The sequence below is a fragment of the Orycteropus afer genome, unplaced genomic scaffold (assembly GCF_000298275.1).
Source record: "Orycteropus afer afer isolate SDZICR_OR568_19922 unplaced genomic scaffold, OryAfe1.0 scaffold00048, whole genome shotgun sequence".
NCBI classification, from domain to species: domain Eukaryota; kingdom Metazoa; phylum Chordata; class Mammalia; order Tubulidentata; family Orycteropodidae; genus Orycteropus; species Orycteropus afer.
Window position 1 is genome coordinate 3,677,941 of NW_006921635.1, and position 18,977 is coordinate 3,696,917.

Genomic DNA, 18,977 nt, shown 5'->3' on the forward strand with positions numbered 1-18,977 from the left:
TTTCTCTCTCACACACACACACACACCCCTCTCCCTTTCTCTCACACACACACACCTCTCTCCCTCTTTCTCTCTCACACACACACCCCCCTCTCCCTCTTTCTCTCTCACACACACACACACACCCCTCTCCCTTTCTCTCACACACACACACCTCTCCCTCTTTCTCTCTCACACACACACACCTCTCTCCCTCTCTCTCTCACACACACACACACACACACCCCTCTCCCTTTCTCTCTCCCTCTCTCTCACACACACATACACACCACCCGCCACCCACCCCCGTCCTTCTGTTCCTTCGACCTGCCAAGCCTGCTGCCACCTCAGGGCCTCAGCCCCCGCTGCTCTCGCTGCGCCAAGGCCTTGACCTGGCTGCGTGGTCCCAGTGGAAATTCAAGTTCCAGATTCACCGTCACCTCCTCAGACGGGCCTTTCTGAAACGGCCACAGCCCCGATGGGCAGCCGGGTCACAGTACCGTCTCCTTCATGGTTCTTCCCGCTCCCTGAAACCATCTATTTTACTTGGTTGTTAACTGCACCCCCTTCAGGGACATGTACTTTCCAGACAAGCAGGAATCTTGTGGCCTTGCCACCGATGTGCCTGTGACACCTGGCACGGAACAGGTGCTCAGTAAATGTGAACTCACGCGCCCACCTGCACAGGGCTGCAGCTACGTGTCACTCCCCCGGACGCACAGGCACTCCTCACGGCATCTCACCCACCTCAAGTGCAGCTCCTTCCCCGGAGCCGTTCTCCCGTGAGCCCTTGGCCCGCCCTGGACTGACTGGTCCAGCCCCGAGGCTGGGGGTTGGGGGTACGCACACCCCCAGCGTGAGACTCTCCCACCACAGTGGAGGCAGCAAGCCTGGTTCTCACCCCTCCTCGGTGCAGAAGCAGCCCAGGAGGAAATCGGCTGAAGCCTCAGCCCTCTAACCTTCAGAGCCCAAGTCCATCTCCAGCCTCTCCTGACTGTCCTGGCTCCGCTGGGGCCCAATGATCTTAACAAAGTGTGACAGCCATCTGCTTCAACACCCTCCCCCCTACCCCACCCCACTCTGACATGCTCCTTCCTCACAGTGCTGGGCAGTGGGGGCTGGCGGGCCCTCGGGATGCAACTCATCTCTCCAGACCCTCTCCTGGGGCAGAGCATGGAGCAGGGGTCCAGGTGGGCTGCCACTCAGGAACCACAAGAGGATGCAGGCTGGGGAGACAAGATGCTAGTCAGACTGTTTTAACTAAAATTGCTCTGCAACTTGCTTTTCTATCTGGACCCCAGGTCCTCACCTGCAGGACTGTCTCTGGCCTCTAAAATATGTCACACTCCAAGGTGTGGCTCTGCCACGGTCTAGGTGACTGTGCCTCGGCAGTCACTGTCACCCTTGATGCTGCAGGGACATCCTTGTGGAAGTCGCCCGATGCCATGACATGAGCCTCCAGGAGGCAGCCAAGAAGGGGCAGAAGCAAGGGTGGCGTTCTTACTCGTCCACCGCCCTTCCTAACAGCCATGCCAGCTTACACTCCCATCAGCAGTTCAGGGGAGTATCTGGTTCCCCAAACCCTCAACCCATACCCAATTCCAGCGTTTTCAATTTATGCCAATCTTATAAGTGAAAATTGGTGGTCAGGGAGGTTTTAATTTGCATTTTCTTAATGAGAAATGGGTCTGAGTGGTCTTAAAACCTTCTAACCTGAGAAGAATGCTAGGAGTACCATGGTCTACTAAAAGGACTAACAAATTTGCCCTGGAAGAAGTGCAGCCAGAATGCTCCTTACAAGAAGTGCACCCCTACAACCTTGTGTCCAAGGAAGCCAGAAAGGCCAGACTTCGTCTCACTGACTTTGGTCATGTTGTCAGAAGGGACCATTCCCTGGTGAAGGATATCATGCTTGGTAAAGTGGAGGGTCAACGAAGAAGGGGAAAGCCCTCCACAAAATGGACAGATACAGTGACTGCAACGATGGGCTCAGGTACAGCGAGGATCGTGAGGCAGTGTTTCGTTCTGCTGTGCACAGGGTTGCCATGAGTCAGAGACAACTCAACGGCACCTAACAACAATCTGGACAATAAATATCATTAACAGTAGGGACTGGCTGCCTCGAGTATTGTGCTCTTTTAGAAAACTGTATGGGCCACAGCCAAACACCTTGAGGGTGTGAGTTGCTGGGCCTACAGCCTCAGGACCATGGTCATGGGGGGACATCGCACTCAACTGGCATAACACAGTACACAAAAACATTGTTCTACATCCTGCTTTGGTGAGTAACAACTGGGGTCTTAACAGCTTGTGAGCATTCATCTAAGATGCAACTACTGCTTTCTCTTTGTTTGGAGCAAAGACGAGTGAAGAAAATCAAAGATGCATAGAAACAATTAGGCCAAGGGACTAGTGGACCACAGGAACCTCAGCCTACCTGCCTCTGAGACCAGAAGAACTAGATGGTGCCCAACTACCACTGTCAACCACTCGGAAAGGGATCGGAATAGCAGATCCTGGAGACAATGAGAGAAAAATGTGGAACAAAACTCAAAATTATAAAAAAGACCAGGCTTAGTGGTCTGATAGAGACTGGTGGAACCCCCAAGAACACCTTTCAGGCACCTTTTAGGCCTGGAATTAAACTCACTCCTGTGATTTAACTTTCAGCCAAAGAATAGGACTATGAGGTAAATAATGGTATCAGGGAGGTGCACTCCTTAGAACGATTAACCATGGGAGACCAGAGGGGCAGCATTTGCAAAGGAGAAAGAAGGCAGGAAGGCAGAGGCAAGGAGGACACAGGGAAAAGGTAACCAGAGGGAGGAAGTGGGGAGAGGGCTATTACATCATGGAGACTGCAAACAATGCCATAAAGCAAAATGTGTATGAACTGTTGAATGGAAGATGAATTTGATCTGTAAACTTTCACACAAATCAAATAAAAAGCATAAAAAAAAAAATCGTATGGGATCAAACTGACAACAGCAACTCGAGAGGTTAGATGGGGAGCTTGGGGGGCCCTGATTCCATGTCAATGGTGGGCGTACGATTTAGGAAAGGAGGGTGCGAAGGTTACACAAATGTCATTAGTGTCACCACACAGTACAAGCAGAAACTGTATTTTCAACAACACTAAGAGAGAAAGGCCACAGCCTAAATGAACAAGGGCAGGGGCTGGGTCTCACCCACCTTGGCATCTCGTCACAGCCTGCACACGCGTTCCGGACAGTAAATCAAGTGTTCGAGCCACATAGCCTGCGAGCTCTTGAGAACTACAGTGGGAGGCACAGTTTGACAGACTCTGTATTCCGTGCACAAACAGCACCACATAAACAGGATCACTCGATAAATGTTTAAAATGAATGACGTGGCATCCAGGGGACACAGCCAGTGACAATGGCAGCTGGTCCCAGGGCACCAGCGCAGAGCTGACAATACGTTCTCACAGGTGCCATGGGCACGATCACGGAGACCAGACATTGCTCACGTCTTTGTCCTGCAGCCCCTGCCCCACCCCCACCCCCTCTCTTGCTTGTCAGAGGCCAAGGCAACTGGGTTCCAGTTTTCCGCCAGCAAAGCTGTCAGCCCTGCTCGTCCAACTCCTGAAGAGCAATCAAGAGGTCTCTCAGCAGCCTCCCCAGGCCTCTGTGAGGTCACACGTGAGTCTCACGTCTTGGCACAGCCCCCGCCCGTCTGTTTTGTCCTCCTCCTCAGAGCCCCCCGAGCTGCGTCCTCGCCCTCAGTGGAGAGGCCCGAGTCCGAGAGGGAGCGGGCTGCAAGCCTGGCTGAGCACTTCTCACGTCACAGCTCAGCGTGCCCAGAGCCCAGCTCCGACAGATGCCACCGAGAAACACAGCCCGGTGGCCCTGGGGGAGGCCTTCCGGAGCTGCTGGTGTCCGTCTGCACAGCTCAGGGTGGTGGGCTGGCTTGGCGCACGTGTGTCTGTGTGGGTTTACATGACGGCTTTATTGTGGTAGCATCCAGATACCACACAAATCATTTATTTAGAGTGGACAGTTCAGCCATGCTCGGTCCATGGACAGAGTTGTGCAGCCAGCCCCACACATGATTTCAGAACATTCTCATCACCCCCAAAAGAAACCCCGGGCCCATCAAAGCCACTCTCTGGGTATGTCTTCCCACAGAAATGAAGCTTGCAGCGGCGTAGGCTTTGTTTCACAAGCAGACGGCAGAGTCCCCGGGAAGAGAGGATGCTCTGTGGCCAAGAGTTAGGGGCATGTATCTGGGGATCGTGGCTGGGGTGACAGCCCACCCTCCGTCCATGACACCTTAGCCACATGTTTACTGACCGCAGGCCATTTCGGGCTTTGTGCTTCATGTGCACAGTGGAGGAATGGCTTTCACACTGAAGGTCCTCTCAAGCCTGCCACCCCTACACCCTTGTGTCCAAGGGTTACTTGGCATCGAGCTGGCCTGACTCATGACAACCCCATCCATGCATAACGGACGAAAAGCTGCCAGGCCCTGTGCCACCCACGTGAGCTGCTGCAGTCAGACCCATGGGACCTAGGGGCTCTCACTGGCTGAGTTTTGGAAGCAGGTTATCAGGCCTTTCTTCCTACTCTCAGTCTGGAAGCTCCTTTGAAAGGTGTTCAGCTTCATAGCAACGCTCAGGTCTCCACTGCAGACAAGTGGTGGCTGTGGATGGGCTGCACTGGCCAGAACTGAACCCAGGTCTCCCACATGGAAGGTGGGAACTGAAAAAGCCCCTGTAAAAGCCAGCAAAGGACAGGCCCACTAGAAAAGCCAACATTGTAGCTGGTGCACGCACTCTAGTCCAGGACCAGACGTCTGGTCGTGCACATCTGCTGTTTGCCTGTCTATCAGTCACCTCCCCACTTCTGGTTCCAGGGCCTCAGTCTTCTTTTGGGTAACCACCTTGCCCCCACACTCAACCTGGGTGGGTGGGCAGAGCTGAATACTATCACTGGGTACACGACCCAGAGCTGGCCAATCAGGGCTCTACATCTCTCTAGCCAGTGATTGGCTCAGCATGAAACCTTAGCTTGTTGTTGTTGTTATGTGCCGTCGAGTTGGCCCCAACTCTTAGTGACCCCTCCTTGGGTTGCGAAGGCAGTATCACTATGGAAATAGATTGCCCAACTTTCCTGCTGAGGAGTGGCTGGTGGGTTTGAACCGCCAGCCTTCTGGTTAGCAGTCAAGTGCCTAGCTTAACCAATGAGAAATCTGGCTAAGATTCCAGCTGGGCTGGAGGAAAGAGCTCTCTTTCCTCTGGAGTTACTGATCCCACAGGAATAGAAAGAAGGGTCAAGATGCTGGCCTGGGCCGCTGGGGCCCAAGGCAGGGAAAAATAGAGTGAGGAGACAGGTGGTGGGAGCTGAGACCATTCAAGAGAACTCCCCAGTTAGATGCCCTCATAAATTCCTTCTTGTTTAGGTCCAGTGGGGTGGGTTTCTGTCATTTGCAAAAGTTGCAAGGCAAGATATCCCACTTCCTTCACTAACCGAGTGAATGAACTACAGCGCATCTCACATGGGAGGCCTCAGACATGAACCAAGGACGGCTCCATCCCGCACGGGGGAAATGCCTCCCACTCCCAAGGCCTATTTCCCTGTTCACACCCTGTCCCAGTTCAGGCCTCATGTGCAACCAGAAACAGGGAAGAGGCCCAGTGAGACCAAAACAGGCCGCAAATATGCAGGATCCCATGTCTTTCAGCTCCACTGTTTCCAGAAGTCCGGTACAGCCTCAAGGGCCTTCCCTCATTCTAGAGCTTGGGTTTGATTCATTTCAACAGTCTATGGGGGATCACTGGGGACCAACTGTGAGCTGGCTCTGAGATGCTTCAGAGATGAGAGAGGTGGTGTGTGTCCCAACCTGGCCTCTCCCTCCCCCTCCTGTGTTCTCCTGGGCTGTTTCCTTAGCTAGTCCCTGGTAAACAGCCAAGACGAGAGGGAAGAACCCAAAGGGAGGGGAACTCAGCTCTGGGAAGGAGCCAGGGGAGGGTCAGGCTAAGTCTCCAGTGGGTGGCGAGGATGAGTCACAAGTTTTAGCATCCAAGATCCAGACCACCTACCATGCCTTCCCCACCCCCACTCACACACACTGCCTACAGCTCCTGTGGGCATCCCAGGAGCCCACGCTGCCCCACCCCAGATGCCCACCCCCAGGCCACCCGAAACCCTGCCCCAGTGTCCTGAGCCAGGCCTGGAGCAACTTCCCACACCATCCACTCGTGATTCCTGAGCTGAGCCGACTTGCTGTGAAAGGTCTTCTGAAAAGACCCCTGGGTGTAAAGAGAACTGGGTGCTCCCAGAAGGCACGCCCTGAATTCTCTGTGTCCCTACCCTGTCTGCATTAGGAAATGCTCCATAAACATGCACAAACCCACACACAGAGCTGTGACTGACAAGCTCAGGGTCGACCCTTCCTCCTCCACCAGCACAGCCTTCGCTCCAGGCAGGCTCCAGAAAGGCCCCGGTGAAGCCATTAGGCAGGCGAGGCTTGGCTTCAGAACTCCAGTTCCTCCCTGTTTAGTGACCTTCTCCATCTTCCTGGTATACCCCACTCTCCCGGGAATCCCCACTCAGTCCCGCTTCATTTTCCATGGTAACTCCTCCACCCGCCATCCACAGGTTGTCATACTAGAAAAAGAGTTGACCACAATAACTCTTACTACAGTGTTAATGACTAGTGACTCAGCATGTCATGGCCCTGAGCACTCTTAACTTGAGTCCAGCAGAAGGGGGAAAGCCCAGGCTTGGTAGCAAGCCCACAGGTACAGGAAGAGACTTGGCACCAAGGAAGCCTTGTCAATTGCCCTGGTCCCGTTTTCCCACTATAGATTCCCCTGACATCCCTCTGACCACTCGCACAAGCAGAAAGATACTCTTCACTCTAAAATTAGGGAAAAGTATGAATGTTATTTACTCCGTAAGATTTTCAACTTCGGTGCTTCCCAAAGCCTGGGACAAAGACCTCAATACATGGATGATACCAGATTTTAACACTAAACTCACTGCCGTCGAGTTGATTCTACTCATAGCAACCCCTCCTTGGGTTTCCAAGGCAGTATCTCTATGGAAGTAGATCGCCCAATCTTCCTTTCTGCAAAGCAGCTGGTAGGTTTGAACCACCAGCCTTCTGGTTAGCAGTCAAAATGCCTTAGGCACTACGCCACCAGAGCTCCTGATTAGGATACGAGATGATACAAACCGTGTGGTGAGAAGTCATCTTTCCACTTCTCTCTCCGCTGTCCTGATTAAGGAGTGTCGGTCAGATGCTAGGATATCTCTAATGCCTGCTAAGATTGCTCCTCTCCTATCCTACACACACACGCACACACATGCACACGCACACACACACACGCAGCAAACTCGGAGCCCTCAGGAAGCAAGAGTGGCCGAGTTCAGTGACACACACAACATGAGGTGAACACAAAAGGAGCATCACACACGTTCTTCTTTTTCCTGCAAGCGACACTGGATGTCATGGGTGGTGGTAAAACAAATTTTCCTTTTCAATAAATTCGTATTCACGAAGGGAGGGAGGAAGGGACGGAGGGAGGGAAGAAAGGGGGTGATTTAAAATTTAAAACAGGAGGAAATTACTGGCACGTGGATGTGGCTGTAACTGCGTGGGTGGGACAAGAAGGTATGTGGCTTGAGAGAAGTTGATCTTTTCCAGAAGGCTACAAGCTCTGGGCTGTGTTCCTCCAGATGCCGCTCCCATCGGCAGGAGAGAAGCACTCACCCTTACCTCTTGTCTACAGGCAGGGGAAGGTTCGCAGGGCAGGCCCCTACCACGACAGCCCACTGGGCAGAAAAGTGAGAAGGGGGTTTGTCCCAGACCCCTAGCTGTTCCTCACTAGCCCCCAGGAGGGAAAAGCCAGGAGTTTGTTCCAGGAGGGAACAGGGGCAAGAACCGCAAGCAGAAGTTCAGATGCCCACTCAAAAGGAATCGCACCTTGGGAAAAGGGTGCTCCAGGTGGCAAGTTGTGGATTTTAGCTGGGTCCCGAGATGCTCATCTTAGAGCAGGCAGATCCAGGAGACTATAAGAAAACAGTGGGGCTTCTCACACTCAGAGCCCTTCAAAGAAAGGGTCCCCAGTCACGCCTACATTCACTCAGCAAGACTGATGCCATCACTGCCTCACGAGACTGAGCAACAGCCCGAGGAGGGGACATGACTTGCCTACTGCCACACAGCTCATGAGTGTCAACAACACTGGGGTGAGACCCCAGGAATCCTCACCCCCAGCCTGGCTTCCTTCCTCCCCAGCAACACTTTGACAAAGCAAGTTTGGCCCAAGGTTGCCCATCATCTGTGCACCCTCCCCCCTAACTCCCTGCAGGAGACCATCCACTCTTGTGACCCTGAATCCATTTATCCTTCTCCTAGTAACAGCATCCCAATTTTGCTCTGGGGACCCATTCCTCTTCTTGACACTCAACTTGTACACTTTTGGGAGGAGTTGTCTCTAATGACAGCTATCGGGGCAGGAACAAGGTTCAGGCCTGGCCAAGCACAGCAGAGCACTCTCTGGCCAGTGATTGGCTCAGGGATGATCACATGATGCAGCCAACACCAAAGGGACCTAGATTCTTAGAAGAAAGGAATATGCCCTATTTTGTTGGAAATGCTAGAAATGATGGCACAGTCCTGGGGCTGCTGGGTGCCCCTACACAGAGCCTGATAGAAAGATAATGCAGTGAAAGACAGAAGTGAGAGATGGAAAGAAACTTGGTCCTGATGACCCTGAGCACCTGGATCAAGCCTTACCTGAAGCTAGCCCAATGGACCTGTTTGTTCCTTGATACAACAAAATAAGTTTCCTTCTCTGTTAAATCAGTCTGAGTCAGCTTTTCTGTTGCTGACAAGCAAGTGATGCTGGAACCACAGCACCAAGTGTGGTTTTCCTTCTCCCCGGATCTGAACAGTCATGGACCCAAGGAGGGTGACAGCCCTCAACCTGACTCCCCTCCCACAGTTCCCACATGGCCCCCAATTACCTTGAGCCATTGCTGATGAGAATGCTCTCCCGAATCGTCAGGGTGCAGTAATACCACACGAGCAGGAAGTTAAAGATTTCATCCGTCACCCTGTCACAGACAAACAGTCCCCCAGGGGAGGGAGTGAACGTAAGAACCAGAGACAGCTGACTCTCCCTTTCCCCTACAGAGGAAGTAAATGAGGGCTGGTCCCACAATACAGGTGCTGCTCCTGAAATTCCCCAGATGGGTCCCAGGAAGACAAGGGAGTTTGGCCTCTTGGGCATCTCCTCTTGCCCTAGAATGCCTGTCCCTCTCACCTTCCTACCTGAATCCTACCTGACCTTCAAGCCCTAGCTGAGGTTCCCTCTCCTGCCCTTGGCAACCTGGTAAATTCTGAGTATCTGACCAAACACCTGGTGAGATTGGCTTTCTGAGCTTGAAGCGTTAGGACCATAGTCTCATGGAACATCTCAGTCAACTGGCATAACAGAGTTCATATAGTTATGTTCTACATCCTAGTTTGATGAATAGTGTCTGGGGTCTTAAAAACTTGTGAGTGGCCACCTAAGATATAGCTATTGGACTCCACATCTGCAGAAAAAAGAAAGGAAACCAAAGACTCAAAGAAACTAGTCTACAGGACAAATGGTCTACACGAACCAGCAGAACTAGATGGTGCCCAGCTACTACTACCCACCATTCTGATCAGGGCCACAGTAGATGGAACCGGACAGAATGGGAGAAAAATATAGAACAGAACCTCAAATTCTTAAAAAATCCAGACTTACTGGACCACATGAGACTGGTGGGCTCCCCAAGAGTATTGCCCTGAGATACTCTTTAAACCTTGAACCAAAACTAGCCCCTGAGGTCCCCTCTTAGCAAAATAAAAGATTGGCTCACAAAATAGAGAATATCACCCATGAGTCCTATGCTCTTCTGAAAAAACGGTCATCTATGTGAGAAGAGCCAGTCAACAATTTCTTTAGAATGAAGATGAAAAGGTAAGAGGGCAGAGAAACTAGATTAATGGAAATGGAGCCACCAGAATGGAAGCAGTGAGAATGATCACACTTCGTGAAGACTGCAAACCATGAGTGATTTGTGCAGAAACTGTCAATGGGAACTTAACCTGCTGTGTAAATCTTCACTGTGAACACAATAAAAAATTAGTTTAAAATTATAGAATTATATTACACTATTACTTTAAACAATTAAATGTCTGACATGAAATTTCTTGGTGGCATGGTGACAGAAGGACTTACAAACAGGACACCTAACATCCATTTTAGAGATGTAAACTCTGTCTATCCCCTTAGACCATCTGTGAACTCTGTTACACGTATAAACAAATTTTGTGGTTTCTAAGACTAACTGAAGAATGCCACATACCCAGCCCTGACCTGTGGCTTTTTTTTTTTTGGTAACAGCTTTATTGAGATATAACTCACGTTCCATACAGTTCACCCACTGAAAGTATCACTCAGTAGTTTTTAGTATATTCACAGGGTTATGCGATCATCACCCCAAAAAGAAACCTTGTCGTCCTCAACCCCAAGCAAGCAGTGTTCGATGCTGCCTGGGACCTCTCTGTGATGACCATAGCCTGGAGCTGGGCAGAACAGGCCTTAACAGGAGACAGAACTGGGCTGCTGGAGCGGTCTGTTCCACCCTCAGAGTGGAGGCCAGCCACAAGCTGTGTGTGACCCTCAGAGACCCGCCCTGGCCTCAGTCTCATCATCTGTAAAGTGGGAAAGCTGCCCCCACCAGCCTCATAGGGCTCCACTCGTCTGCCGCTGTCTCTGCTGAGGCCTGATCACAGCTCTCTGACTCACCGGGGAAGCAGCCACACTCTGAGTGTCACGCAGACTCATGCGACGACGTGGGACTACAAACAACTCCACTGATACCGTCTGTCTGAATCAAGGGTCAGGAAAACACCCCCAAGCCGCTTCTATCCCTGACCTGGGAGATCCTCTTCCCAGATGTGGGAGGGGTGTGGCAACGGAATCCAACATGCCCTTCAAACCCTAGCTGAGGTCCTACTTAGAGGGGGGCCACTGAAACACCACTAAGAGCCACTGGGGGCTGTTTCATGGCTGCAGATCCAGACCCTCTAGGCTCACCCCTGCTGAGCCATCACTGCACAGGCTGTCTCAGGAACACAGATGCTAGAAAGAGAGGCCCGAGTTCAAATCCCTGTTCGGCCTCTTCCCAGCTGTGTGACCAGACAGGTCAGTTATTCTCCTGTGCTGTTGCTTCCATGTCTGTAAGGTGGGGCCAGTACCTACCACACAGGGCTGCCATGAACATGACCTGAACGTAATGCATGACATGCTTAGAACCATGCCTGGCCCATCGGAAGAGCTCGCTATGCTTCCTGTTGGAAGCACCACTGAGGAGCCAAAGTCCTAGAGACACCCTGAGGAACTAACCCTGGGGAAACAGATGCCGCCTGACTCCCCGAGTCGGGACTTCTGGCCTCCAGAGAACATCTCTCTGCTGTTTTAAGCCCCCCAGTCTGTGGCACTTTGTTGTGGCAGCACTGAGAGACACATACAGAAGAGAGTGGGGAGAAAGAAAAACACCCAGACCCTCAAAAGAACCTTAAAACTCACCAACACCCCACAAGTTTGTCCTTAGAGGACCCTGGAGGTCCTAGCACTCGGGCATCTGGCCACACATCCAGGACTTTCACCCCCTTCCAAAGGGGCATGAGGAGGCATTCCCAATCCAGCAGCCTCTGCCCTCTAGGAGAACAGGCCAGGCCTGAGGCGGCAGGCGGGCGCAGGCCCAGGGCCTAAGAGAGCCTTTGTTTGGGCACTTAAGTGGCCAGACCAGCAGTTGGGACTCCCAGCCAAGCGCCTGCCAGGAAATGAACCCTTGACCTGTGGGCCAAATGCCCAAGCTGTACTTGGCCGTCTCCCCCAGGCAGAAAACCCAGTGCCAGAGGGAGAAAGGAAACACTCTGGCCGGTGCCACGTCCCCACCGCCTCGCCTCAGCCTCTCGAGCAGCCCGGCCTCATCCTGTTTCAACAATGATGTTCTCAGTGGGCACCACCGTGTACCAGGTGCTGTTCTAAGCCCTCCCACACACAGCATTAGCTCAGTTAATCATCACATCAATGCCGTGAGGTAGGTACTATTTATCACTCTTATTTTACAGATGAGGAGACTGAGGGTCCCAGAGGACACCTGCCTGTGGGTAACAGCCAGTTAACTGCAAAGCTGGGATTCAAACTCAAGCAGTCTGAGTTCTCCTCTTATTTTTTTTAAATTCAGATATAAGTCACATACCTTCAAATTCTCCCTTCCAAGTGTATAATTCATTGATTTTTAGTATAGTCACAGGGGTGTACAAGCTAAACTGCTACATAACTCCAAACCATGTTCATCCCTGAAATAGAAAACCCTATCTCCATTATTAGTCACTCCCCATCCCTCGTCCTGCCATCCCCAGGCAACCACTGATCTACCTTTTGTGTCCATGGAGTTGTTTATCCTGGACATGTCTTATCAATGGAACCATACAGTATGTGTCCTTTCACGACTGTTTTTTTCACTTAGCATGATGTTTTATTTGTTCCTCTACGTCCTGGCATGTATCAGTACTTCATTCCTTTTCATGGCAGAGTAGCACTCCACTGTATGGATGGATACACCACTCTGGGCTCACTGGTAACCACTCTATCATCAGGCCTTCCCAGAACATTTAACAGATATTTATCATATGGCTGCAGGGTGAACGAACTGCCACTGCTCATAAGAAATGGTCCCTTCTCGACCCCACACCTTGTCACATCAAACACTCCAGAAGCAGGTGAGACCCTGGACGCCTCTCTCCCAGCCTTCAAGCCAGCTGGCCCTCTCCTCATCCCCCACCTGTCCACACCGCCACGCTCGTTACCTATAGTGAAGGACAAATCGACAGGCCACAGCACCGAGGAGCAGGATTATTGTCAGGTAGAGCTTGAACTTCTCGTACTCGTCCTTGTAGGCGAACCTGCAGCACAGAGCACCCCGCGAAAGGTCACACCACTGCTACCGTCCTACCCTCAGACCCTTGACCTACCTCTCATTCCCCACACCCTACAGGAGCCTTCCGATTCCATTAAAGGAGAGATCTGGCTTTGAATTTATGGTGATGATCAATTAGGGAAAGAGGGGCAACCACACAAAAGTTTCCCAAGTCCCTGGACTCCAGGGCCCCCTCCCTCAACCACCTTATCACAGCAGGAACACCAAGGCTCAATTTCCCCTGGAAACTTCTGTGAGAAGGGATAAAGAGGGGCTATCCTCATGGGAAATGGGGGTCCTGTCTACTCAACATACCGACTCTGTGAGAGGAAGGAAAACCTCCCCTGAATGGAATGCTCTACCCACCACCCACAGAGGACGACCCAAAGCCAGAGGCCCAGCTGGTAACGTGCTTTTATTTATGTACTACTCCTGGGCTAGCCCGTCTTTCCGGAGCTGAAAGAGCCAAGCACCCAGGCTCCACGGAGCTGAGTGGGGTCCAGGCAGACGTACTTGGCCTGGTTGCTGAGGAGGGTCACGTTCACGTTGCCCAGAACCAGGTTTAAGTAGAGCCTAGGAGGAAAGAAATGTAAGGACCTTCTAGTGAATGGTGTCCCCCCAAAATATGATCACATCTTCACCCCCAGAACCTGCGAATGGGACCTTATTTGGACCAAGAGTCTTTGCAGATATAACTGAGTTAAGGATCTCGAGGTAAGATTATCCTAGATTTAGAGTAGACTCTAAATCTAAAGCCAGGTGTCCTGGTGAGAGAGAGAGAGATTTGAGACACTGAGACACAGAGGCGGGAAGGCCGTGTGAGGACAGAGGCGGGGGCTGGAGTGATGCGGCCACAAGCCAAGGAACACCTGCAGCCACCCGAAGTGGGAAGAGGCAAGGAGGGGCCTCCCCAGAGGCCTTGATTGGACTCACCAGGCTATCGTGAGGATAAAACCACTGACAGTAAGAGAGACCCTAGCATAATGCCCGGCCCACAGGAAGCACTCAATAAACGTTTGTTCTCTCGGGAGAAAACTACCTTTCTTCTTGACCTCAGGGTGGTACCAAGCATGTGGCAAGTGCCCAAACCAGACGCTTCGCCTGGTTCCTTGTAAGCGCCCTCCCCGGAAAGCCGCCACCCCACACAGTGGGGTTCGAGTCCCCTCTGGAGTTCAGGGAGGAACACAAAAGCAAGGGCTCCTTCTGCGTCCTTCCCTCGCTCTCCCTCTTTTCCCTTCAGCCTCAAGTGCTCACAGGGAGGAGTAAGGTAGACGGACCAGGTGGTCCAGGCCTGGGCGCCTGCCTGAGCAGGAGTGGAGTAAGTCCCCAGCTCCTACCCATTCTTCTTGGGCAGGTAGGCCTCCATGTCGAAGAAGACATTCTGCCGCTCCTTGATGTTGGCACCCATCTGCTGAACAAGCTCCGCCTCCTCCCGGCTGGCATGGCATTTGTACCTGTGGTCAGATGTGGGACACGGGAGAAGCAAAGGCGTTAGTCAGACTGGAAGGAGGATCCAGACGCACTGGGGTACCACCTTCCCATCACCTCCCCATCCCAACGCTTCTGGCACCCGCTGCTCCATCTGTTCTCTCTGGGCTTGATTCTGGGGCCTCCATCTGTTCTCTCTGGGCTTGATTCTGGGGCCTCCATCTGTTCTCTCTGGGCTTGATTCTGGGGCCTCCATCTGTTCTCTCTGGGTTTGATTCTCGCTCCTTGCTGGCTCTGTGGCCTTGGAAATACTACTCTTCCTCTCGCCTTTGTAAAGGAACAACGTGGAGATTACTAAGAGGGCACACAGGGAGGTGTTCTGAAAGTATAAGCAGTTAACTAGCCAAGGTCTGACCGTTATTCCTTGGTGAGATTTCAATCTCGACACTACGGACTAGTCACACATACCCTCAGAATGGCAGGTGGTCCTCGCCGTGTGAGAAGCTAACTCACGATTTAACCTTCTAACTCAGTGATTCTCAATCAGGGTGACATTGCCCCCCACCCCCACCCCTCATGGGACACTTGACAATGTCTGGAGATATTTCTTGTTTGGCATTTAGTGGATAGAGGACAGGGCTACTGCCCAACATTCTACAATGCACAAGACAGCTCCCCAGAGCCAGGAATTATCCTGCCCAAAATGTCAAGAGTGTCGAGAATGAACAACTCTAGACTGAAAAGATTCCAGAGTGCCATCAGTAAGCTGTGTCCTTCCAAGAGCTGATGTCTTAAGTGGAACAACCAGAACAGAAATGAGAAAGTTGACACACTGTGAAAAATGTAACCAAAGTCACTGAACAAATGGTGTGTTGTTGTTGTTGTTGTTATGTGCCGTCGAGTCAGACCGACTCATAGCGACCCCTCCTTGGGTTTCCGAGGCAGTATCACTACGGAAGTAGATTGCCCCATCTTCCTTCCGAGGAGTGGCTGGTGGGTTTGAACTGCCAGCCTTCTGGTTAGCAGTCAAGTGCCTTAGACACTACATTACCTGAGCTCCCGAACAAATGGTGTAGAAATTAAATAGGAACCTAATTTGCTATGTAATCTTTCACCAAAAACACAATTAAAAAAAAAAAAAAAAGAATGGTCTTTACACAGGACTGCTATCTTACCTTGGCCCTCTACCCCACGGCTAATAAACCTCCATTTCCAAAATGGTCGGCCAAGGTTAGGGGTATGATCAGTAAGTTTCCCAAGGACCGCCCATGAGGGAAGGGACAAGAATCCCAGGAGTCATAAACCCCGGACAGGAGGCCCAGATAAGTGACCTGGGACAAGCCACTCGAAGCCTCAGTTTCCCCGACTGCCTAGAGACTTACAGCATGTACTAGACCCCTTCCCCAATAGGAACTGAGGGCACGTCCCACACCATGAGACAGGAGGATCAAGAAATGAACCAAGTCGTAAGTTCAAGGATGTCCCCACCAGGGATACCGCCTCTACCCCTAAACCCTAGAACCCGGGTGAGAAAGCCTCTACACCCATGAGAGGATGCCAGCATGGCTGCTTCTTATAACAGAACCTCAACTTTCCTGCGGGAAACTTCCTTCATCCTCCCCCTCATAGGATTCCAGTAGGACTCCCAGGTCCAGGGTGGGCATGTGACCCAATCTTGCCCAACCAGAGTCTCTGTGATTGGTTGATGGGTAATCACATGACCAAGTCCAACCAATGAGGATCATACTCAGAACTTGTACTGAAGCACTGGGAAAGAGAAGTTCTCATCCTGCTGGAGTGGCCAAGTTAGTGGGAAGTAAGACTGGAGGACATAAGCCTGACACTGCTGGTGGCCACCGTGAGGGGACAGCCAACCTGAGAGTGCAGTCAATCCAGAGGAAGGGCAAATTTAGAGAGAAAAAAAAAATAGATTCGTAAAAACACCCTTTGATGCAATCAAGGGACCCTGAAAGCTACTCCTGGCTTTATTTTGTTGGCATTTCCATTTTCTGCTTAAGCCAGTTTGGAGTTGGGTTTCTGTCCCTTAAAACCAGGGAGGAGCTTTAGAGTTATACCCTCACGTACTTCTGGAGTGCGTACTTCAAGTCCTTGAGCCGCTTCTTCTGCTTGTTGATGGAGCCGCTACACAAAGTCTGCAGGGCGGTCAGCTCCTCCAGCTTCTGCTTATAGATCTTGTGGGTTTCCTGAAGGATGGAGGGGACAGGACCCGATGTGGGGGAGAACAGGTCAACAGGACATTTTTCACAGTCTCCTGTGGCCAGGGGAAGTGACTACAACAGTCAAGTTTTACAGCTAAAATGGTACAACTACAGCTCTCAAGGCTGTGGCTGAGATGTTGCTACTTAGGAAACTGAGGCTGGAACGGGGGTGGCAGCATGCATGACACAGCACCCGTGGAGTCAGTAACTGCTGTTTCTCCGGCCCGGCTTCTAGTCCACCTGAAGGCAACAACAGGCAACTATGCCTTCGCCAATTCTTAGTCCACATGATCTGGGTAGAACTGACAGTCCCCCTGGCCAAGGGTAGTCACGGGACCCGGTTCTGGCCAATCAAAAGCCTCTTATCCCTTAGCATGGCCAATGAGAGTCAGTGTGGGGCTTTGGCTGGCATTATTAGTTTAGAGATGCTTGCTTTCTCCTGGGGTTGTTCATCTGGCCAAAGAAGAACACAGGGCTTCAGAGCAGAGAGAGCTCATCTGAGAATGAAGCCAAGTAGAGGAACACAGAAATGAGTGACGATGAGAGACAGAATTCTCATGGTATCATTGCAGCCCCTGGCACTAAACAAGTCTGAATGCAATGCTATCCAATGCTTGGTTATATAAATTAGTAAATTCTTTTTCATGCAGGCAGTTTGAGTTGGGTTTCTGATCCTGGCAATGAAGAGAGGCCTCTCTCTTCATCAAGTTAATTAGGAAAAGCACAAACCTCTTCTTTCCTTACAGCCAATCTTCCCTATCTTAGAAGGAGTCACTCCAATAAACCCAACATGTCATTCTTAGAAATAACCATTCAGGGTTACGTGGCCAGGAGAAATACAAGAGAAGTTGCCCTAAAGACAGGAAAATGGAACACAGTAACTTCTTGACATTTTCACCCCAGCACACCTCCCAGTAAATAACACCACATGCAGGGAAGCAACCCCTGACCTCTGGACTCCTGAGATCTGGGTCAAGCACCAACAATTTGGGGAAACCAATATGGAGAGTGGAGACCATGATACTAAAACCAGCAAGCCATATGATCACAGTCTCATGAGACAACTCAGTCAACTGGCACAACATAGGTCACAAAAACCATGATCTGTATCCTAATGAAGTGAATAGTATCTTGAGTTTTAAAAGCTTACAAGCAGCCATCTAAGATACAACTATGGGTCTCAACCCGCCAGAAGCTAGACAGTAAGTAGGTAACCAAAAGTACACATGTACACATATATATAGACACACACTTCTGGTTACCTACTTGTATGTATACACACAAAGCCAGATAAACTGAACAACAGAGAAAGAGGACTCCCTGGGACTATCACCCTAAGATACTCTTTAAACCTAGAACCGACCCTGTCCTGAGATCACCTTTTACCAAAATACCAAAATGGCACACAAAACAAAGGATATTACGTGTAAGAGTGGCGCCCAACTTAAAAGCCATCAGTATGAAACCGAAAGATGAACAATTTCTCCAAAGCAAAGACGGTAAGGGGGCAGGGCAAACTAGAGTCCTGGGAAGTGAATGAGCAGAACACAATTAAAGAGAATGTTGACACACTGTGATAAATGTAAAAATGTCACTGAACAATTTGTGGAAGTTGTCAAAAGGGAACCCAACTGGCTGTGTAAACTTTCACCAAAAACTCAACAAAATATTATTGAAGGAAAAAAAAAAAAAGTGAGGCAATGAACATACTCAAATTGTTTCCATCTTCCCTGGCAGGAAATGTTTTTCTCAGAGGGCAGGACAAAGAGAATGGTCAAACAGTGAGGGTATGCAGCCTGAACCCCAGTGCCTACAGGCAGGGTCTCTAGATGTGAAGGTTAAGCCAGAAAATCAGGAAGAAGTGAAGACAATGGAGAATGCTCGAGAGCCCCGTCCAAGAACACTGTCGGCAAGTCACCCCTGGCCTACTCCCTCAGACGACCAGTGGACCCAGTGGACCGGGCCGCTCGTCTGAACACAGCACTCTCCTCTCGGATCCCCAAAGGGGAACAGCATGTCTCTTTTTTTGTTGTTGTTAACCATTTATTTTGAAATGATTTCAAAGTCACAGAAGAACTGCAGGACCAATACAAAGAATTTCCATATACCGACCACCTGGATTCACGGATTGTTAATATTATGCCATATATGCTGTATCCCCCGTGTGCATGTGGGTGTGTATGTGGACACACACGCACACGTGCATATCAATATTATTTTTATAAATCATGGGTCAGTAAACTATAGCACGCAGGCCAAATCCAGCCCGTCAACTGTTTTTGTATGGGCTATAAGCTAGGAGGGAGCTCTGGTGGCATAGTGCCTAAGGCATTTGACTGCTAACCAGAAGGCTAGC

General features: G+C 50.9%; 1 protein-coding gene across 1 annotated transcript in view; it reads right to left on the reverse strand.

The window, feature by feature from the left end:
- The window catches only part of TMEM120B (transmembrane protein 120B), a 46,779-nt gene that overhangs the window by 4,839 nt on the left and 22,963 nt on the right, over positions 1–18,977 (reverse strand). Inside the window, exons 2-6 of the mRNA XM_007938150.2 lie at positions 16,488–16,606; positions 14,312–14,428; positions 13,488–13,547; positions 12,865–12,960; positions 8,976–9,065 (exon numbers count right to left, since the gene is read on the reverse strand). Coding sequence (XP_007936341.1) covers positions 8,976–9,065; positions 12,865–12,960; positions 13,488–13,547; positions 14,312–14,428; positions 16,488–16,606 — 482 coding nt within the window. The remainder of the gene's footprint in view (positions 1–8,975; positions 9,066–12,864; positions 12,961–13,487; positions 13,548–14,311; positions 14,429–16,487; positions 16,607–18,977) is intronic.